The sequence below is a fragment of the Terrapene carolina genome, unplaced genomic scaffold (assembly GCF_002925995.2).
Source record: "Terrapene carolina triunguis isolate 2854851 unplaced genomic scaffold, T_m_triunguis-2.0 Scaffold174, whole genome shotgun sequence".
Classification (NCBI taxonomy): domain Eukaryota; kingdom Metazoa; phylum Chordata; order Testudines; family Emydidae; genus Terrapene; species Terrapene triunguis.
The window spans coordinates 1,276,617-1,300,346 of NW_020664525.1; the positions used below are offsets into that span (position 1 = coordinate 1,276,617).

The window sequence follows — 23,730 nt, forward strand, 5'->3', positions numbered from 1 at the left end:
GCACAACCGTGAAAGTTAGGAACTTTTAAATGTAAACAGGGATAATCACGTAATCGTAGGAATAGCTACTTTTAAAAAATGGGAAGCATTACAAACTTAAAATAGCAAGAGTTAGCAATACTGAACTAACATTGGGCATAAACCCAGGAGAACAATAATGCATAACACACGGATGTAAACATAAAATATGCTAATTATGGAGAGCATAGAGACAGTGTAGTCCGGTGGATAGCGCATTGGACTGGAGATTAGGAAACTTGTGTACTATTCCCGCTCAGACACAGGGCTGCTTGATGACATTGGGTGAATCACCTCACCTCTGTGCCCCCATTTCCCCATCTGTAAAATGGTGATAGTGATATTGACCTGCTTTGTAAAGCACTTTGAGATCTACTGATGAAAAGTGCTAGATAAGAAGTAGGTCATTTTGTTATTTTTTTGCCTTATCTGCTCTTTGCATAGCATTTTTTGCTATGTATATGTACAGTGGAGGCCCTGGCCTTGATTGGTTCTGTATGTATGATAGTAATATGACTAATAATTATGGAAAGATAATGTGTCTTATTTAAGGTTGCAGTTGGTTAGCTTTGTATTATTGATGGAAATTTGTCTTGGAATTGACACATTTATAAACACATGCTATTTATTAGCTTAAGAATCCTCTGGCAATCTATAACCAAGATGAATTTGCTGCCCCGTTAGTTTCTTTTAATATTTCTAACAAGTACTTGTGATCTGAAATTTCCCCTACAGATATGGTTGTTTTAAGCCTTACCTGGGCACAGAAGTGCCTCTCCTTCAGTAGATTTACGACACCAGGGAAAACCAGTTCACTTTCTCACTACAAAACCTAAGGCATAATCATTTTACTTAAACTTCTATAATTATGGCATTTGCAAATTCAGATATCTTAAAATTTGAGTTTTAGAATATAAAAGAAATGCAAGCAATATTTGAGATTTTGCTCAGATCTGAAATTTAGTGGGTAAACTTGTAACCCCTTGAATGTAATGTTGTGCTTTTAATGTCAGTGCTGATGTTAGTTAAGAAATATCTCTCTCTCTCTCTCTCTCTCTCTCTCTCTGTATATATATAAAAATATTTATTTTGATTTCATTTATATATGAACGGAAAGTAACATGATAGGTTTTTGCACTAACCTTTCATTTCTAGATACCGGTTTTCAAATATTCCTATCATTCACAAGTGCAAAGGCAAACTCATTTCATTCCCAATTTTTCTATGTAACATGAACCGGTTACTACTTAGAATATACCCAGAATTAATAGCATACATTTTGTCTCCCAGATTCTGTCTGATTCAAGCCAATCTTATAATGCGTGTATTAATCCCTCACCTTCATATGCACCAAACTCCCTGTAAAATTAAAAAGCAAGTTCACAGTTAATAATGTTAATGGTTAGATTTCCCAAATGCAGCATTCTTTCTCCCCTCCCTTCAACACAGGATAATCCCATTAATTTTATTGACTACTGCTCACTGCTTTCCCACTGAATATCTCTCTCTCCTGCCCCCTCCCCCTTTTTTTCCCCCTCTGTAGTTTGCCATGTGGGTCGATGCTGTTATATTTGTCTTCAGCTTGGAAGACGAAATAAGCTTCCAGACAGTTTACCACTACTACAGTCGTATGGCTAACTATCGTAACACTAATGAAATCCCAATGGTACTAGTGGGAACCCAGGGTAAGTGCAGTCTTGATTATAACATCTCTAAGATGATACTGGTATTCTAGTTGCTGTCTTCATATTCAGTTATCTTTGGCTGATTACCTATCTGAAAGTGTCTTTAGGGTGACAATTTTGTTCTGGAACTTCTTTTTAAAGACAAACATACTTAACTTGATTGATTTCCTTTCATACCAACCTTTTTGGGGGCATAACTGATATTTCCAGGCACTTGGTTGATAAAATGCAGTAGATTCCAGATGTTAACAGAAAATGGCTGTTCTGAACTTCTGGGATAGTTTACAGTGTTCCTAACTCTGACCAGTCAGTTTTCATGATCTGAGTTGAGTACATGCATAAGTATTTGCAGGATCATGACCTAAATTAGGATGGGACTCAAATTGCTTAAAGATCCAGAATAGACCAGTCCTTTATTGCCCTTAAATCACAAAAAAAACCCAAGAGGAAATAAGACTTAGCAATCATTCCGCTATAAATATTTATAAAAAATGAAGGTTCCCATATACAGGCCAAACCTCAATCCTCGTTATTTTAGATTTGCTGCACAGTCACTTGCGTTTTGTGTCACTTAAAAAGAAACCCCACAATTCTACTTCACCCCATTTAGGAAAAAGCTATCCTGCAGCAACAGTGCTAGAACAGCAATAGCCTTAGGCTATCACAGGACAGGCAAGCCCTGAAGGTGGGTGCAATTTCAGATCCTCTCATGAAAGTTAGGTACTTATTCCCCCTCTCCCCTCTCCTCAGCGTTTTCAGCTGTGGTTTCAGACTCCCCTTCCCCTCTAGCCTGCAGCAATGTGAGAAGTTGGGGATGGTTTAATGCTGATCTAGGGCTTCATTGCTTCCTCATGTTGTCTTTTTGCCAGTTAAAGCAATGCCTGGGGACAGGGTGTGGCTTGACAGCCCAATGCCGGATTGCAAACTCTGAAACCAAAGCTGCTCATTGTGAAGCCTGGGAAGTAGGGGGAACATGGAGGGGAAAGAATAGTAACAAGGCAATAAGGCGGAAGCAGGTGACAGATAAAAGAGGGAAGTAGATGGGGAGGGGGAATCCTAGGGTGAACAGAAGAAGCTTCAGTCAAAAAGGGAAGTGGATTGCTTAAAGGGACACTGTCAACTTAAACATTTCACAATGTTTAACACCTAAGATTACTGTAAGAGAAAGGTTAGAGGGGAAAGATATTTGTTCAGGATTTCTTTGCTTTGTGTGCCATTTTCAGTGTTTTCCCTTACAGTGAGGTGGTCAGTGCTGGAAGTTTTGTATAGGTCTTTCCCAGAGCGCCACAGAGAAGGAGGGGAGAATTTTAATGATAGCAGGGGTGGGAGGTAGAGAGGCAGGAGCCAAGGATAATACAGGGCATCACTCTTAGCTCCATGTCAAGGTGACAGTGTCCTTTTTAATGTTATGGTGTCGATTATATCTGACTGGTTTCTGCTACCGATCCACTAATCATAGCTATTAGACTGGTAGCTGTGAAATGATCTCTGAAGTGAAATCTCCCTAAAATGCTAGTGTCTGCCCCGCTGCTGCTCCTGCGACCAAAGGTGAATCATCTCCCCATTGTGAATATGGAGGTGGAAAATAGAGGGGGATATTTTCTCCCCCATCTCTAGGTGAAATTGAGGTCCAGATTCTGACACCAAAATATCATTTTAAGTGATGCTGCTAATTTTAGAAGCATTTATTGTCCACGTGCCTTCAGCACCCTCTGCTGGTTTTACAAAGAAAAATCCTTAGACTTGCTTCCAAGCAGACATGTTTGTTTTTACCTTTTATGTCAGGTAATAGATAGCAGTATAAAAACCAATATGCTTCAGTCGGTACCTTACAGAACATGTAAGATTTAAAATGTTTGAAACATTAACCGAAGTAATATACTTCAGACAGGAATGCCAAGTGTATTCACAGTAATGGCAATTTATATTCAAGTTCAGATGAGATTTTATATCATGGAAACCTCATTGGTTTCTACTAAATAAATTGTAGCTGAATCTTAGGTACATTTTCTGATCACTTTCATGATGCTGCAGTTTTTGCATTGTTACTATAAGCTGCCATGGGAAACAGGAAAATGTTATCGTTGTGTGTGTTGGTCTGAATTGTAATGGGTTTTAGTGCTATACATTTCAAAGTATTTTACAATATTAACTAGTCCTTATAATGCCCTGACAAGTGGGTAAGTTAATGCTAAAAACCCTATTAAAGTAAATTGCGGTTTCAAACAATACATACATTATGATTAGGTCTCCTTGCTCTGTCAATTGTTCCATGAATAAACGCTTTAAAAAACCCTTTACATTATTCCTTTCAATTTTCTTCATTCACTAAATCACCTCTTCGAATCTTCTCATTACCTGTGTGGGATAACTACATCTTCCCACTGTGAAATGAATGAGGATCATCATGAAGGTGGTAGCTTAGTATACAGAATTCACAAATGTATATATAAAAATATAGGTTTTATATATATGTATTCCTAAATAGCAGCTGATTATATCCAAAATGTGCTGGATTCTTTTTTCATATGAGATATAAAGGTAGTATAGACCTTCATTTAGCAAAACGCTTAAATATGTACTTAACTTTTAAGAATGTGAATAGTCAATGAAATTAATGGGACTTAAGCATGTGCGCTTTCCTGAATTGGGGCCATATAGCTAATGAGGAAGAGCTGTGTAATTTCACACAGTATCAGTTTGTAAGTGGTACAGGTGAGAACTGCAATGTAAAACACTCTGCTGTAGTGGAGTTTTTATCAGGACTAAACTAACCACTTTCCTAGTCAGTTGGCATTTCTCAGAGTTCTGAGAGCTGAACAAGGTGACAATGTGAGTACAATCATATCGCTTCAAAATATTGGGAAATCCTGACACATAGGTGATGGTTTATTATGAGGATCATACTATAGCAGCAGTTTGGTTTCTGATCCTGGAAGCTGAAGGATGAACATCAGTAATAGCTTGTATAATATGATTGCTATGAACAGTCAAGAGTTAATCCTCTCAATGACTCTCTAATTATGTTAATTGTTTATATTCAAGTGTGTAGATAAAATCTATTGCTTGATTGGTGCTGTGGGAGTGTCAATGGATATCTACAATCAGCTGCTATTTAGGAATACCACTATCCTGTTTTAAGTCAGTGTCATGTGTTGGGTCCTAAGGTGTGAAATTAATTTCTCCATGACATCCGTTTCTTTACTCCAAAGATTTTAGTGTGATTACTCTTGAATTCTTAGATGTTTCCTCGGATACCATCAACTACTTCAGTTTACATTTCCAGAGGGAAATGTTATCAGTTATGTATGTACTATGTTACAATAGGACATTGATTGCAACCCACTATATTGAAGATAGCATAACAGTTGCTGTTACATTCCCCTGTTTTCAGTTGCTCATTACTAACTGACATTTTGATCTTTGTGGATGAAATTTTCCAGAAATGATCTCTGCCCATAGGTGAGTGGTTTTTGAAAGTTAGAGCAAAAATGGTTCAGTCTTTTTGAACACAAAGAGAAGGAAACCGGTAATCTTCTTCCTATAATAAAATAATTCTTGCAACCTATTCAGATCAGCCCTACAGCTAAAATGCCTGATAATTTAGTATTGAGATTTGCATGGAGAATAGTCCTCACTGAGGAGTATTGCATCAGAAAATGGGTTTGATTTCTCTGGCCTTTAAAATGGCATTTTGAGCATGTACAGAACGTGTGTTTGCTAAACTCATTAACGGTATAATCCAAATCCATTGACTTGAATGGGCTTTGAATCAGGCCCTAAGTGTAAATCTAAGGAAAGATGGGCAATGCATGTATGCATAGCCACTTTAATTTTGCAGTAAACTGGGCTATTTACCTATGCCCAGACCTGTGCAAAGGCTTCTGAGGACTATTTCAAGTTGCAGTGGTTGTAAGAAGGGCTGCTGTATATTGGATGTGTAGTGGTCAAGAAAAGGGAACTGGCCGACTTGTGAAGTGTGCAAGTGAGGTCTCCTAACTGCCGCCTATACCTAGGCAGGATGGCTGGAGATATATACTCAGGTAAGCGAAATGTAAACTAAACTTAATGCATAGTTTGTGGGATGTGTAGGGACTGAACCAAGGTTTTGCAGAATCTGTAAGGAGGGAAGAACTCCTGTGACCCTTGTAATGTCTGCAAGGACTGTGGTGAGAGAGTTGAATTATGGAATTTACACTATACATTTTGGAACCCGGTAGAGTTCTGTTGCCCTTGGTCCTTAGCCAAGTCTTAACTTTTATTTTTTCCATATTTTTATTTCTTAAAAATTAACAGACAACACTATCCTACAATACCACATGAAGAGGCCATTAATATTGGTGGTTAAACACTCAAATGAAGAAGTTTGCTTATGTGTTATGGTAGTATCATCACTTCCGCGTCTCTACATCCTACTACTCTGTATATCAGACATCCATGAAAGTCATTTTTACATAATACTTAGCATATTAGTCAATGTGCTGGTGTTAATAAGGGATCTAAAAGTAATTTGCTTCCTTAAAGGATTACAGCAGTATTGGTTGTATTTTGTTAATATATCTTACTCTAAGTATATTATTACTATTTAATACAGCTAAATATATTCCACCTGGTAGCCTTATATGCATTTTAAGGTAACTTAGGGGGAAAAGTTACAATTTATTTTCCAGTTAGAATTGTATCAGTGACTTGAAGATCAGTAGTATAGAACTATGAACTTTGAAAACAAATTTTTCACTAATTACAGAGTTAAACGGTGTTTTAAAGTATAGCCAGTTCTCTGGTGAAGTAATACTTAACTTTATTAAGACAGCTTGTTAGGTCACAATTAAAAGTACAATATAGTAGAAATCATTGAAAAAAAGAAATACTGATAATAGGACTCTGTTTTTCCTGTGTTTCCTGAGAAGAGTCCAAGATGCACCTCTGAACAATACTTTTATTGTGGAATATTACTAGAGGAAACATTGTCTCTTTAAATGTATTGTATATGGGTGCAGAGGAAAATTTATGATATTTACATGTCTTAGAAGGTAGAGAATTTATATAAAAAGCAGTTTGTGTTGGATGTGTATTATATGCAAAAAGGGAAAGTTACCGTTATGCAATCTTAAATTGACAGTACCTGGTTTTTTTGCTGATCTGTGCAACCTTTAGTCTCTTTATGAAGTTTTTTGTATGAATTTGTTTTTAGGATTACATTTAAGCACCTTGTAGGCTCTGTAGGAATAGGATGTTTTGTAAATATAAACTGCTGCTGTTGAATACAGGATTTGTTATCACGATAAAACTGCTAATGCTGTTGCTTTTTTTCCCTCTCTGCATGCTGTTACTATAGATGCTATAAGCTCTAATAATCCACGTGTTATTGATGATGCCAGAGCAAGAAAGCTGTCGAACGATTTGAAGAGATGCACTTACTATGAAACCTGTGCTACTTACGGGCTGAATGTGGAAAGGGTCTTCCAAGATGGTAAAGATGGATTTTTTTTTTTTCTACTCAGTATCACACAGCATACTGTAACCAAAGTGTTCTCCAGATTAATGACCACTGCCTGCTATATAGTTCAGAAGATTTAATCCTGGTTGAGATTTTTTATTTCGGTAACACCTAGAGTCCCATTGGGAATTGCTCAGCACTGTGCATACACATACAGCCTTCTGTACTCCAGTTATCTCCAGCTGCTGGGTTCAGTCCCTTCCTGGTTGGAAAGAAACAATACATTAGAACCATAATATCATGAGTACATTTGTTATTTATGCAGATTATATTTATATCTACTTAAGAAATGTCTTCATACAGTTATACTATATAACAGACACTGAAGTTGTGTGACTGTGGGTAATCTTTTATGTAATTACCTCCACTTAATAGACATGTATAATAAAGATATAACTAAACACATTTTTAAAAATTAAGAGAGTAGAATATGAAATCTGATTATATAAATAAAATGCATAAGATCAGTATTAAAATTCTCTCATGGCATCCACATAACTGTTATCAACTGGCAATTTCACCTAGCCGTCAGAGTAGAATTGAGTCTTAGGGAGGGATTTAAAAGACAGGGAGTAGTGACTTTATGGACTGGTGTGAGAAGATGTTCCAACTAATTAATACAGCATGGAAGAAAAACACTAAATATGTAACTTGACTCACAATTGTTTACTTGGACAGTTACTCCTGGAAAAAGCTCCATTGTGTACCTGAGGGGAAAACACAATAGCTAAATAAACACAATAAAACAAAAAATGGAAAAGAAATATGCAGTTCCTAAATGTCTTCTGTGTATGAAACAAGTCTCTGTGCTCCCTCTAGTGGTAGTTCCACATACTGTGTATATTTGAGGCATCTTCTGTCTTCCACTGTACTAATCAATACGTTACTTTATCCCCAACTGTAAACTGGCCACTACAGAAATTATTCTAATTTTTAAAGAAAAAAAATTAATTATTTAAAACTATTTCCTGAAGTTCCTGATCTCTGCCATGTTCTAGTCTCTGGGTTTTCTCTTGTAAGAACCATAGTTTACATGAGATGCCATCTCATCAATAAGTGTCTATGGTTTTGTCTACACTACATACCACTTTTGCTGGCATGTAGTATATGTGTAGCTACATGCTGCAGTGAAAAGCAGGCCGAGTCCACGCTACGGTGTGTCGCTATATGTGTCAGGGAAAGGCTCTGGCAGCTGCCTCTCCCCTGCCAGAGCCTTTCTCAGTGGAGGGGAAAGGCTCTGGCAGCTGCCCCTCCCCTGCCAGAGCCTTTCCCTATTGCAGGAATGTTTCCCTGTGGTGAGTCAGGGCTCCAGCCATGGGGAGCTGCCCGAGCCTTTCTCCATTGCCTCCCCAGTGCCAGAGCCTTCCTCTGTGGTGGAGAAAGGCTCCATCAGTGGGGAGGTAGCAGCACACTACACTGCTAAAAATAACCGTGTAGATAGGAAGGCACTGCTTGAGCTAGTACATACATACCCACACCTTTCATGTGTCTTCACTTGCCTGAGCCATTCCTCACTGGCTACACTGCTGTTTATACCTCTGCTAGGGTGGCTACGCAGGTGTGGACACTACATACCACCAAAAATGGCGTATGGTGTAAACTAGCATAAGTGGTGTATGTGCAAAAGAAGTGAGGAAAAATAGACCAAACAGACTTTCTGTAAGTGGAAGTACTGAAGTGAATTGCTCTTGGTTTAAATTCCAAATGGAGAGGTTATTTTTATTCTTAATAGTTCAGCTAATACAATTTGTTTATCCACGTTGTTCTTAGAGTATTGAGGAGAAATCCATTGTGTTCTCTTCATATTCCCTGTATCAAAGATTAATTTCTAAGATTTTGTGTGCAAAAAATAAAAGTTTAATGTCCTTGTTTGCGATTAGCTGCAGTTTATTTTTCATTACATATACCCTAAAAACTTTTGGGATTCCATCCCCTCTCATTTCTCAGGGAACTCTTGGGAGATGGAACTTGTAGAATTATACAGTGATACAACTCCTCCACTTGTGCATATTTGTACTGGATGAGCTGGTTATTACATACTGTGGCCTTTTCCTATAATGTTAGTGATGCTATGTAGTGAATACAAGGAGTAAATATACTGTGGGAAAACATTGTTAGAATATGTGAAGTGGTGGTGAATTTTAAATGTTCAGTATGCTGAGTGGCATAGAATTGCCTATACATAAAGTGAAGTGTTTTTCAGACTAGGACAGCAGCCTGTATTCTCATTGAAGTCAGTGAGAGTTGTGCCATTGACTTCAATAAAAGAAGAGGTAACTTTTGGCCAAAAAGAAAAATTTATGGCAGGTAATACAAATCCTGATCAATGGCCAATTGATTAACTGATTTCAGACATCTTTGGGAAAATACTTACCAAGATTAAATATGATTCACCTGTGATTTACAGCTATGGGAAACACCAGATTCAATTTGGTCTTTATGAAATGATGCAGTGATTCTGTAGAAACAAAATTACAGTTCCTTGAAAGTGAAGAGGGCTTATGATACCATATGTCAGTGTTTTGCCTTATGTAACAATGATTACGGGGGGGAGGGAGAGGGGAGAGGAATAGTCTTCTTAAGATGTAGGGTTTTATCCTTATAGGAATATGCCTGAGTAATTCCCATTAGTGCTCTGAGAAAATCAATGTGTGTAATGAGGAAAATCTTATGCAATTATTTTGTCTTTGTCACCGTCTTACTTTTTGGCTGAAGAACAAAAAACGTTTTGTGAAGCCATATTTAATAGGTAAGGAAAATCAACCATTTTTGAAAGGTCCTGTATTTAAAATATATTGTGTTCTATTTTAATTTCTGTACTGGATGGCAGGTGGTGTTAGGGGCTATTTAATTTTGTATGTATACTTCTGACCTAATTTACTGAGGGTGCCCACAATGTGTCACTACTAATGCACTAAAACGTCTAAAAGGTTGCCCATTGTAAGAGATTTTCGGTGGAGAGATGGCAGACATGGAAAATTTTAGCTTCTTGTAGCTGTTTTGAACATGCTGTGTTAATGTTTTATTAGCTTTTATATAGCACTTTGTATGGTCGAAACTCTGTACAGACTTTCAGTTGTTATCCCTTCTCTCCTGTGCTTCCCACTGGTGATATTGAAATAGGTGGCGGTAAGAATGATTATCCTCATTTTATGTATGAAGAGTCTGAGGCCCCAATCCTGCAAGTTACCTAAACACCCACCTAACTTTAAGCATTCCATTGACTTGAGTACAACTGTTCACATGCTTAAAATTAAGCATGTGCTGAACTACTTTACCATGTCAGATCTTGAAGTGACTTGTCCAAGGCAGCATGGCAAATAAGTGACATAACCAGGATTAGAACCAAGGAGCTCCTGGACTCCCACCCTCCATCATTCCTCACCCAGGCCACTTTCAATATTAGGAGGAGGAGGAGTGGGGGAGGGGTGGGAGTGGGGGAGGGGTAGTGGTGGTAGTAGTAATCGGGGAGGGGTGGTGCTGGTGGTAGTTACTGTTTGTTCAAGCACTTTACAAAACAGTAATACATTATCCCACGCCTGAAGTCTAATTTTAGGGACCTCCTATGATGAGCATGTATAGGAAAAAAAACAAAACAAGGAGAGAATGGGATGAGTGAAGGTGTATTGTAGCAGTAAGATTAAGCTCTGATCCAGTATAGGCATGCAAACATTTTCATGGCCCAGTTACAATTTTAAAATTCTATTTAATTAAAAGTTTTTGACTTGATGCTTGAAGCCTTTGTAGAATGTCAATTTTTAAGAAAGATTTGATGGTTGTACCTAACATAACTGTGTACCTGATGAGTGATAATCTAATGAGTGTGGTAATTCCTAATAAAATTTGGTGGTAGAACAATTTCTCTGTATCTATGGAACAAACGGGCTTTAAAACATGACCTTTTTTGCAAAATCTTCACCAATTAAGCAGTCTTCAGAAAGTACTGTACACAGTATGATTCAGGCATGCAGCAAGTTACCAGAATGTATGTAAGGAAACTGGTTAATAGAGCCATTAATAAGACAAGTTTATGGGTACTAAAATTAATTGTAAAACACACCAGTTCAATAAATATCTCCTCTTGGATTTTACATATACAGTAACTCCTCACTTAAAGTTGTAGTTATGTTCCTGAAAAATGCGACTTTAAGCGAAACGATGTTAAGCGAATCCAATTTCCCCATAAGAATTAATGTAAATGAGGGGGCTAGGTTCCAGGGAAATTTTTTTCACCAGACAAAAGACTAATTATATATATATATATATATATATATATATATATATACACACACACAGTATAAGTTTTTTAAACAAACAATTTAATATTGGTACACAGTGATGATTGTGAAGCTTGGTTGAGGTTGAGGAGTCAGAGGGTGGGATATTTCCCTTACTTCTAAATGATGAACTAGCAATTGGCTGAGCCCTCCAGGGTTAACTCTCTCTCTACACAAGGCAGCAGGAATGGAGGGAGATATGCGCATTTCCCTTAAGTACACTGCCTTGTTAATTAGATCAGCTTGCTGAGAGGCAGCTGCTGCAAGCTTCCTGAGTCCTGGTCTGTCCCCCCTGCTCTATGGAAGATGGGTAAGCAGGGTGCAGGGGGGAGGGGGACACCCTGACATTAGCCCCCCTCTTCCTTCCCTCCCCCCCCCCCCCCGTGCAGCAAGTAGGAGTCTCGGGGAGCAGCTCCAAGGCAGAGGGCAGGAGCAGCACATGGCAGTGGGGGGAGGGACACAGCTGAATTGCAGGCAGCTGCTGCTCAGGGAATTTAGGGGAGCATGGAGCTGATAGTGGGGCTGCAGGTCCACCCTGGTTCCAAGCCCCCACCAGCTAGCTGCAATGGGCTGCTCTTCCTGCAAGCAGTAGACAAAGCAGGCGACTGCCAAACGACGACGTTAGAAGGGGGTGCCTCTCAGAGTTGGTAAGACAACTCCCACCTGTTCATGCTCTCTGTATGTGTGTATATATATCTCCTCAATATATGTTCCACTCTATATGCATCCGAAGAAGTGGGCTGTAGCCACGAAAGCTTATGCTCTAATAAATTTGTTAGTCTCTAAGGGGCCACAAGTACTCCTGTTCTTCTTTCCACAACTTTAAACGAGCATGTTCCCTAATTGATCAGCAACGAAACAACATTAACCAGGACGACTTTAAGTGAGGAGTTACTGTAGATTTTTATCACTTTGTGTTAAGCTGATGGGGGTAGGTAACACTCTCTATTAGATATCTCATAAGCCTTCACAACTGTTAGTTGTTTGTATTAATATGTGTTTATGATCATCACTATATATTATACAGATGAATATGTGCTGTCTAGTCACCTTTTTTCTTATTCTCCTACTTCTTCCTTGTCTTTATTGCTGTCCTGTCATTCTGTTTTAGATTTTCCAGTAATGGCGCATGGTAGTAAGCATTGTATAAAGAATAGAATTATAGAATTGGTGGTAGATAAAAATTTTTAGCATTAGGTTTGGAGCTCCCATGTTAGAATTCGAGTCATATTTAAAAAATGACCTGTAAATTTGCACCCACAAATACTTGTGGGTATAGGTGATGGAATATCATCTACCAGGTTGCTTCCACTATCAGGAAATTAGGCTACATAAATTCAAGTTCAGAATTTCTAAATTCCTACCCAATAGCAACCCTAGGTTTTTTTCATCTTTTCCAGTTGGAATTTAATTTTATTATTTGTCCACCTTTTAAAAATATCTTTGTTCTCCTGTGTATTTTCTGCCTTGACAGATGTTGGTAAATCCTCCTAATTAAATTTCATCTGCAAACTTCAGTAAAGCGCTGTTTGCTCCTTCATTCAGATATTGTTAAGTAAGACTGGACGGAAAATTGATTTTTGCGTTAACCGCCTGCATACTCTCACACAGCCTGATCGGCTGCTGTTGACCCATAAACATTGATGATCTTTTTGCCACTTTTCAGTCTACTTCATTGTTTCGGTCAATAAGCAAATTGAATTTTTTTAAGTAAAATTTTGTGAAATGGTATCTCATGCTTTATGAAAATCCAAATATATTGCAACTAGCATGTTCTATTAACGTAATGGAAATTTTGCTCTTGACTTAAATCACATTTGTCTCGGAAAATATATTCTTTATAAGTTTGTTACTTTGTTAATATATCAATGGTATTTTCTAGGATTAGGTAGTTGTTAATGATTCTTCTCAAAATTATTTTTCTTTGAAATTTGAATTGTAGAAATTTGAATGGTCAGGACAGCTTAATTTTATCTTTTTTGGAAATCTGTTCTGTTTGCTTTAGTCTTACTGTTCAGTATCCTCATGGTGGCTGGTGATTTTTCAAAAGTGATTATTTGTGGTATAATAAATGGATCTAATTCTCTCAGTTCCTTAAGATCCATAAATCTGGTCTGTCTGATGTGTTTATGTTCAGACTTTCTCTTATGTGATTTTCATTGGAAGTTATTTTTGCTTGGTCATCTTCTCTTACTAATTGTTCAAACTTAATTAAATCGAAATTGAGGGTTTTTTTTTTTAAACATGATGAATAAAAGCCTGGTTTTGCTGCTCTTCTGCATTGACTTCTATGGGATTACTGTGAGCTAGGGCACTATTCAGTGTGAGTAAGGATGGCAGAATCAGGCCATAAATTACTGCTCTAAATAAAAGAAAATGGGTTTTATCTTTGTGTGGTATTCTGTGACAAACTTTTACAGGTCATAGGCTGTTTATATATATTTTGGTAGTAGGAAAAATTGTGTGAAGGTTTTTTTTATAAAAGTACAATAGGTCTTTTAAAAGATCTCCTCATTAAGATGTAGTTCTCTTTTGCCACACATCAAAATAGTTTTATCAGTGAAACTGAAAATGATTATTTTAATATTTCTTGGCAGCACAGTATTGTACTGTCTGTGTTCTGCCCCAGGATGTCTCTCTAATTACTTTAGCCTGCTTGAATTAGCTTGATGTACCATTAATACTTAAGAATTGCTTTTATTTTTGCTCATGATGTATTCATAATTGCATGTCTTTTTGTTTTCTTTCCTTCAGATGTTCTGTTTTTTGGCCCCTTTAACACCATGCTATGTACCTATCTCAATGTACACCAACAGAGAAGAATGTCAGAATGTTATCTGCCTGTGTAGTTTGCTTGCATCAGGTGCAAACTAATTTAAAGTTGTTAATGTGAGCCTATAATTTGAGTTTAATGGACAGCCTGATACTGTAGTTTAGCAATCAATTTATTTTTCTTTTGCACTTAACAGTTGTGGAAGTTGAAGACAGTTGCATATTTTTATAAGCACAGTTTAAACATGAACATCATGCAGGGTTACTATTCCTCACTAATACATTGTTGTTAATATAAATTAAAGTTATACAGAACACAGATGTTTACAGGTTTTTTCACATTTCTAAATTTCTGGGGTATTTCTCTTTTAAATCAATTGCTTTAAGAATATGAGCTACTCACTTTGGTAGTGGTAATGAACAATTTTTCAGTAGAGATCCAGCATTGCTGAAACTTCAGTGTTGCTTACTGTCTCATTGTTAAGGTGCCGCTAGACAAATTAGAGCAGGCCCTGGAAATAAGTCCTCACTTGAATGGAATTTTTCAATGTGATTTAATTATCCCAATTACTGTGGGTAGTGTGGCTGCAATCATGTCTAATGAAAGGTGAATTCCTTAGCTTCTGAAATAGCTCAGAACATGTGCCGAAGGAGGAAAAAGGTACAAGGCTCAGAAAATAGCTTGTTTAGCTAGGGATCTAGTGCGATAACTGGTGGGGTACTTATATGGCTGTGTGCAAGATCTAGCCTCTTAAATCAGTTCTGCTGCTGCTGACTCTTGCATTTTTCCTTTTCTACTTGACCACATATTAGCTGTCGCCACTAACAGTCACTACCAAAGGCTTAATGTAGTGATGAGGTTGTAGACTTGATTGCACTGTGTTCTGAGTTATTTGAACCAGGTATAAATACCTCAAAGTTGGATGAGGAGAAAATTGACCGCAGTTTATAATTTGTGCCCTTTGCTATGTCCCCCTTACTGTGTCGGGTTGAAGAAATCTGGAAGTGGAGCTGTTGGAATCCTGAAATGCCTACTGAAAATTACATTGATTTTGTTTGATGCACTATATATCCAATGTGGTATATATGTCAAAAGTATATTTTATTTCCCAGTCCTGCCCACTGTAGTACTGACCCAACTGCTTGAGCAGAAAGGTATTTTAAAGTGTAAACTACAATCTCTGGTAAAGGATAAGGATGACGTATTAGTGCTTGTACATTTGGATTAAAGGGAGAGGCTGTCACTCGCTATCAGTCTTATAGAGTCAGTTTTTACAGATATATTTTCATTAAGAAATGTTAATCAGCTTAATGGGTAGAGAATAAAGTCTTAGCCCTATTTACACTGACAGATTTTAGGAAGAGGCAATCTTCACTCTTATACTAGATGTGGCCCCAAGGGTTCCTCAGTTGGAAGTCAGATGCTGGAGCAATGTGGATCCAAAGTGCTATGCAGAGCAAGGGAGCAGGTCCTCTGGCTTCTGTAATTACTTCGATTTCAGTAATGTACAGCTGTGACCTTTCGGTAGAATGCTAATGGCTACAGTACAGCATCTGAAGTGACATGTGGCCCTGATTACCCATTAGCCAGACTAGTCAACGCTGGACAGTATCCGCCTGTTTAAATTCTGAATTGCTGCAGTGCAGCAGTAGCACTGGGGCATTAATCCTTTGGCTCTAGTTAGTCTCAGGTATTTGTATTTTTCCTTTTTTAACAAAACAAACAAAAGATACCCAATTATTTTTGTGCACGTTTAGCCTAGAGTACTAAAATCTCATGTCTCCCATTTATTTTAAGTAGCTATTTGCGTCATATGAAGGCACATTTTAGTGTAAAAATTTTTTTTCATGGAAATAAAACATATGACATGTTTATTTGACCAGTATTCATGAGCAGGTAATCGTTATGGCACAATATTTAAGATCTGTATCTCAACTTGCTACATTCTTACGCTCAATCTAAGACTAACATGACAGGATAAAGATTGCAGTTTTGATGTAGTCCATAAAATACTTGGTAAACTCAGCGTGGAAGTAGAAGTAATTATGTATCTATTATTTGGCCCTTTTTCTGCTAATGGTCTGTTCTAACTAGTACAGTATGTTTCTGTAGTGGATTAATTGAAGAGTATTCAATATCTAATTTCATTATAGAAAATGCATAGAGAATAGGCATGCCAGTCCATCAAGGCTGTTTTTGTTTGGGTGTTAACTTGATTTGGAGAATAAGATTTTTTGAAGTAGCTACTGCTTTTTGCCTTTTGTGTAATGTCCTCTTCATTTCCCTATAGGTGTATACATACTTATATATAAAATCTAGTGAATGACTCCTGGAGACATACAAAGTATAGTATATCTCCTTTACTAAAGATGTTAAAACAAGTGTTCAAAGTGTACTGTATTTATAAGACTTTAACATTCTTGGGACAAACCCTTACCCTTATACTGACATTAGATATATAGTAAAATTTTCAAAGATTCCTAAGTCCCTCTGAATGTCAAAAATGCTTAGACTCCTAAGTCACTTAGGTGCTTTTGTAAAATTTTACCCCTGAAGGACTAGATTATTTTGTATTTTATTTACTAAGCTTAGTTTGGAGCAATTAAGGAAGAAACTACCTAGCATTGAGTTAGATTTGTTTTTTGCATACTTATTGTGTTTATATGGAATATAGAATGTTTTTCTACCAGCAGAACTTGGATATTTTATCAAATATTGTGGAAAAAATAAAGCATCTTGTAATTTAGGAAGAGGTCACTAGGGAGCAGTGTAACAGTATCCAAGGATTGCTTTTATGTAGCTTCCCCTCCTCCCTTTTACTGTTGAGAATACAGGCATAATAAAACTAACACACTGGTTTAAGAGATCATTTAGACCTGCAATAAGACACACTCCATAAAGTATGAGAAGTTATTGGATCAGCAGTATACAGAAGTAGAAGTTAAAAAGAAAATTTTAACTCCTTGGAAAAATGAAGGGGAAAGGAGTAGGAAGGTTTAAATAGTATAGAAAACTGGAATCTCTCTGGATTTCTGCAGCCCATTAAAAACAAAAAGTGAAGGTCGAGATCCAGTAAATGACTCATTTGGTATTACAATATTAAAAGAATTTGAATATAAAATCTCCCCATCCGCCTATTGGAATCTTGGGCATCTGCCCAAATTTTTCCATTGTGAAGACTTCATTCTGGAGGGCCCCATGTTGCAGTCACTGTAGTACTAGGTTGGATTATCTTCATAATCAATTAACTCTGCTCTTAAATTGGCCAGCGGGACTGTAGCAGCATGCTATGTATTCTGCAGGACAATGGCCTAGCATTCCAAATGTTGTTATGCACTGAAGTTAGCTGAAGGTGCTTAAATTTTTTTTCAAGTCAGAGCCCTTTATGAATGAAATGAGGGGAAAAAAAGAGTCCAAGCAGTGCACTATATCTCATATTATTTATGTTGATATTAAATTCAATTTACATTTCTATGGGCATGTGTTTTCAACATATGCTGTTCCTAAATTTGGAGTTTGCATGATGCTGCAGGATTTTGTATTAACAATGTTGCATTGCAGAAGTAGTTGAAGGAAAGTGGGAGACTTTGGCACAGGGTACAGTAAAGGTGGGAAGGTCTGGCAAGCTGGAAAGGATGAGAGTTGGTTTGGGTGTTAGTTGCTTATAGGGGATATATTTACTTTCTTCCTGTAGACAAATACCTCGTTTGGGAGGTGGTGGAGGCGGTTGAGTTGATTTTCTAGTTCCCTGTACCATTAACTCTAGACAACGAGCACGCACCCTCAGCCTCCATTCTGGCAACAAGACAGATACTTGCTAGTTGGATGTTTCTGCTAAAATGATCAGCAGCTTGATTTTTAAATGACATAGGTGTGTTTTTTTGTGTGTAGGGTTTTTTGGGGGGTTGGTCAGTCTCTAGTCATAAAGAAGAGCAATGACTGTGTGATGATTGATGTCATTTCAGAGCGTCCAGCATATACTTACTGTTGGAATGTGTCTCTTACTGGAATCCATAAACTGTCCTGCATGCTGGATTTGCTATATAGGATGGCTTAAGAAATTTGCTCAGTACCTCACAGACAAATAAGAAAGGCATGTTCCTGCCCTGAAGAACTTACAATCAAAATATAAGACACAATGAAAGTGATAAAAACAATGGGAGAAAGGAAGCGCACATGTTACAAATGTAAGGTTATTTAGGTGTGTCTTAAGCAAGTCTTCAATTGCTAAGATATGTGCATATTGCTTTTTAAAATCCAATTAAATCTAATTTTAATAGTGAGGCTTTTTTAGGGGGACTGGAGCTGTTGACCGGCGTTTGGGAAGGAATGTGAAAGTGGGCAGGGACTGGGAGAGCAGGGAGATGGGGAAGAGATGATGGGGCAGAGGGGGCTGGGAGGGACACCATGTTGAGAGAAGCTGAAGATCAGGACTAAGAGAATGAGAAGCATGGTGGGTAGATGGATAGAGTGAGATGTCATTGGCTGGTTCTGATAGAGATTTGCATTCGGAGGGGTCAGTGCCCTGCTGAATTTGAAAGAATACAGGTCTCGATATTACAGAAGGTGCTACTGCTCCTGAGCCCCCTGGAGATTTTGAGCTCCACACTTGGCAGACTCAGCTGAGAAGGTTGCTTCATGGTGGTGATCTGCCACTTGGATCTATTGATCTTTGGGCTGACTGTCCCAGGATCCAGTGATGGGAACGGTATGTAATCTTTCATGCAGGTTATAAAAATTTAGCTTTGGGGGAAAGGCTTGACTTAATGCCAGGTGCTTTGGGGTTTTGTTTCCTTTCTAGCTACTAGTTAAGATTAAGGTTAGTATCACATTACATTTATTTCTAGCCTATATCAAACTGTATTCTTATGTTACACTTAGTAATTGAATCTGGTTTCTGCTGTTGTTCTTCACTGAATACCATGTTAAATTCATTGTTGCTATTAAATGCAGACTACGTTAGCAAAGTATAAGATTCTGCATAAATACCTGTCTATAGTATAATGCCCTGTTATTTAAGGTGGTATACAGCAGTATCTTTTAAAAAATGTATTACACATACATTTCTATTGCTAATCTGTTTCTGCTGTATTGTTATTTTGCAGGCTGCAGTATCCGTTTATTTCAGTTTTGCTGTTAGCACACTGTGAAAACATGCTGCTGCTAAGTGTTATTGAATCAGACCTTGCAGAGTTTTATTCTGAATAGATTGGAAATAAGCAGCTATCCTGTCAGTTTGAGAGAGGTGAGGTTATAAAAACCATCCTGCTGTTAGGTTTTGAGTGTAAGATTTCCTGGTGGGACCAGTGGAAGAGGTTGAACAGAGGAATGATAAATTCCCAGATTCAGTGCCAAGGGATCTGAATCACAGTCTGATTATTTAACTTTGCTTATCGAGTTATTCTGCAAACTCAGGATGTTCAGTTGCAGGGGATGTATCTGAATGCAAGAATAAGAAATACAGCTCACTTTTTGTAATGGTTGCTAGCTAGAGCCTTAAGCTCTGCTTTCAGCTGTTGCTAATGATGTTGTAATGGGGGCTGGTTGAGTTCACCACAAGGTTAGATAAGGGCCAGGAAGGGCTCCCCAGAGCATATGCTGCTTTAAGTGGTAACCATTTAAATCCCTTTATCACATTGACATCCTTTTCCTTACTTCTGACAGTATTATTTTCCGAAGGACCTTCTAAACTACTGCTCATTTTCAGCACAGGTGCCAACTTTCACGCGGTAAATAAGCACCCCGACTTTCACAATAAGCCAAAAATCAAGCTGATCCCATTTCAAAACAAGGCCAAAACGAGCCAATCCATAAGAACCCAACACACTATGTGACTAGATCCCCACGGCGTGCAGTCTGGGACTGTGGTGGGCCCACTGTGCACCCCTGACTCTCTCCCCCCTGCTTGCCCCCCTTGCTGGGAGCTGATTTAAAAAAATAAAAAGAAGCAACAAACTACAAGCCAAAAGCTAGCTAACAAGCAACTCACAAGCCAATTAAGCCAAAAACAAGCCCAATTTCTGTTTTTTCTCACAGATTTGGCATGTCTGATTTTTCAGCACTTTTTTTAGTAGACTATCCTTCACGTTGCTCTTTTTTACTATTCTTACTATAAACGCTGTTGAATCTTGCCATATACGGGTTGCTCAAAGCTAGTATTTATCGTGAGGGTTTTAACTGAAGTCCTGAGAGAACTTCTTTAATGCTTACATTTTCTTCAGTAATCCATTGCGCCTGTTCTTAAAAACATATATAAGTTACCACAATCTGTTTTTCAGCAAGGTTGGAGTTTAGCATGACATTGTCTGTGAAGTGTTTGGATTTTTAATTGTCCCTAACGTGTCCTTATTCTGTCTGTCTTACAAGGTTTTAATCTTCCAATTGTAAATATGGTGTTTCATCTTTAGTTTGACTTTAATTTAACCTCTGGGTCTTTCACAGATTCATTTCAAACCATATTCAGTGGCTTAGTAATAGTGAATGAACAGAGTTGGGGTCAAATTGTCAAAAGTGCCTAAGTGCAAAGATCCTTAGCAAGAGGACAGGATAGGTATAAAGATATCATTATTGTAAGACTTACTCTGTAACAAAAGGGTACAGAATATGAGCTTCCAGCTCAGAATGTCATTAGAACAATGTCACTGCTTGTTAAGTTTCAGAGCTTTAAACAAGAATTAAACATGTAAGATCAAGAACTGCTGTTAGTAGACTGAGTGGACACAATCCAGGTACACATACCTGTGTGCACTCTGGGTGGAACTATTGAAAATGTGTCAAGGTTTAATCTCAATTTGCTGTCAACTTTTCTCACACAGCTTCGTATGCATAGTATACACTCCTCTGCCTTTACTGTGAATTTCTTGATTTTTCGCTTTGAGCCAAACTTTTGTTGATTCCTGTCATATTTTGGTTTGTTTTCTGTGTTTTTTGTAAGCTTAAAATATTTTGATGCAAGTAACTGAATAGTTATTTCATTTTCATCATATAAATACACTTGACATTGGCTGCTGTGACTTCTGAGTTGTCGACTGTCAGTCTTTTATAATATGTCTAAACTTAACATAATCTATTGGTGACATTATCCTGCTAGTAGACGTGTACGAAGTCCATGTTTTAAACAGAGTTGTATTTATTGAAAAATTTTGCAGTTCAAAAGAAGTGTCTGAACTACTTGGCTAATTCTGCCTTTAAGTACCCATGTGCAACTCCCACTGAAATATTTACTTATAGGGGAGCTGCACGTGTGTATCCAAAGGCAGAATTCAGCCTAAACAACCCCACAAAACTTCTTTCTCTTTCCTCTCTTATGCATGCATATAAAAGTGCATCTGCGCCCGTATGTAATGATTCCATACATCACTTTCCATAAATGAGTGCTTGGACTTAAAATTACTAGCTAAAAATAGGGTTGAGTTTTAGGAGTACAAAAGCATTCTGTTTTGTAATTAAAAAATAATACTTTTAAAAATATGGTTCATATCGTTTGTGGCTGATTAATAAACGTTGAAAATGGAGGTATTTAATAAACCTCTGACAATTGTTTTAACTATAGTGATAACGGTAAGTTGCTACAGTACAAAGTATATTATCAAAGTTAGCAGTTGGGGTAATTGCCTGATAAGAATTGTAACATTTATACCTCATATAATAACTACTGTACGGTTACCCTTAAATATAGGTTTCTCTTTACTCAGTTTTTAGTCAGTTTCGTGTTCTTCTAATGGCTACAGTGCAGAAGTTCAGATCCTGTTAGGTAACAAGCATTTGAAATAAATATTTAGAACAAATAATCTGCACTTGAGTTAAGCTCTCTGTTCATTTCATGTCCTTAATTGTTCCATTCTTTGCCATCAAGACATATGTCATGAGAAGCTTTTAAAAGCCATCCAAAAGAGGGTGTGTGTGTGTGTGTGTGTACTCAGTACACTAGTCAAGGCACCATGTCTAGGGCTCCATGTTTGTCACAGAGTCCACAGAAGTCACAGATTCTGTTACTTTCTGTGACGTTCGTGAGTTCTGCGGTGGCCAGTGTGGCTGACCCCAGGTCTGCTGGAGCGGGGGCCCCACAGCCAGTCCCATTGGCCACTGCCTGGGCGGCCAGAGCAGCCGCTTCTTGGTGGTCCCCGGCAACTGGGGCCATTGGCCCCCAGGCGCGCCCCCCCCTCCCTGATTTCGTATGAGGTATTTATAGTATAAGTCATGGACAGGTCACGGGCCGTGAATTTTTGTTTATTGCACGTGGCCTGTCCATGACTTTTCCTAACAATATTTGTGACTAAATCGTAACCGTAATCTTGTCCACTGTGGTAAACTAGATTTAAATTCTGTAGCAAGGCCCTTAAATTCTTATTCTAGTGCAGTATTTTGTGGTTAACAGGAAATTTGGCAGCCGCTTCCTGTAACTCCAGAGTGGTTGGTTAATTCAATATAAAGAATAATGCAGTCTGTCAGGATGGATAAAAATAGATGATTTTAAAAATATTTTTTATTTAAATAAGATTTGTTTGAATTCAATACAGGTTTCTTTTTTAAAAATCTTTTTTAAATTAAATTTGAAATTGACAATCTATGTTAAGGCTTACATTTATTATAACTAGGGCTGTCGATTAATCACAGTTAACTCACGTGATTAACTCAAAATTAATTGCAATTAAAAAAATGATTAATTGCAGTTTTAATTGCACTGTTAAATAGAATACCAGTTTAAATGTATTACGTATTTTTGAATATTTTTCTACTTTTTCAAATATATTGATTTCAATTACAACACAATACAAAGTGTACAATGCTCACTTTGTATTGTTTTTATTACAAACATTTGTGCTTTAAAAATGATAAACAAAAGCAATATTATTTTTCAGTTCACCTCATACAAGTACTGTAGTGCAATCTCTTTATCGTGAAAATGCAACTTACAGATGTAGATTTTATTTTGAGTTACATAACTGCACTCAAAAACAAAAGAATGTAAAACTTTAGCTCTTACAAGTCCACTCAGTCCTATTTCTTGTTCAGCCAATCACTATGCCAAACAGGTTTGTTTACATTTATGGGAGATAATGCTGCCCGCTTCTTACAATGTCACCTGAAAGTGAGAACAGGCATTTGAATAGCACTTTTATTTTTGAATGCAGTTATTTTTTTTACATAATTCTACATTTGTAAGTTCAACTTTCATGATAGAGATTGCACTACAGGACTTGTATTTTTCAATTCACCTAATACTATTTATTTTGTTTTTTACAGTGCAAATATTTGTAATGAACAAATAAATATAAAGTGAGCAATGTACGCTTTGTATTTTGTGTTGGAATTCAAATCAATATATTTGAAAGTGTTGAAAACATCCAAAATATTTAAATAAATGGTATTCTGTTATTGTTTAACAGCGTGATTAATCGCACGATTAATCACAGTTAATTTTTAATCATGCAGTTAATCGCAATTAATTTTTAATTGTTTGACAGCCCTAATTAT

General features: G+C 37.3%; 1 protein-coding gene across 6 annotated transcripts in view; it reads left to right on the forward strand.

Annotated features, from left to right (window-relative positions):
* Nucleotides 1-23,730, forward strand: part of LOC112104177 (arf-GAP with GTPase, ANK repeat and PH domain-containing protein 1) — a 645,071-nt gene that overhangs the window by 281,600 nt on the left and 339,741 nt on the right. For 5 of the 6 annotated variants that reach the window (XM_024196351.3, XM_024196345.3, XM_024196347.3 and 2 more), the window contains 2 exons: nucleotides 1,562-1,703; nucleotides 7,042-7,176. The exons of the other annotated variant lie outside the window; for it this stretch is intronic. In XM_024196351.3, the coding sequence (XP_024052119.1) occupies nucleotides 1,562-1,703; nucleotides 7,042-7,176 (277 nt within the window). The remainder of the gene's footprint in view (nucleotides 1-1,561; nucleotides 1,704-7,041; nucleotides 7,177-23,730) is intronic. 6 annotated transcript variants of the gene reach the window in all.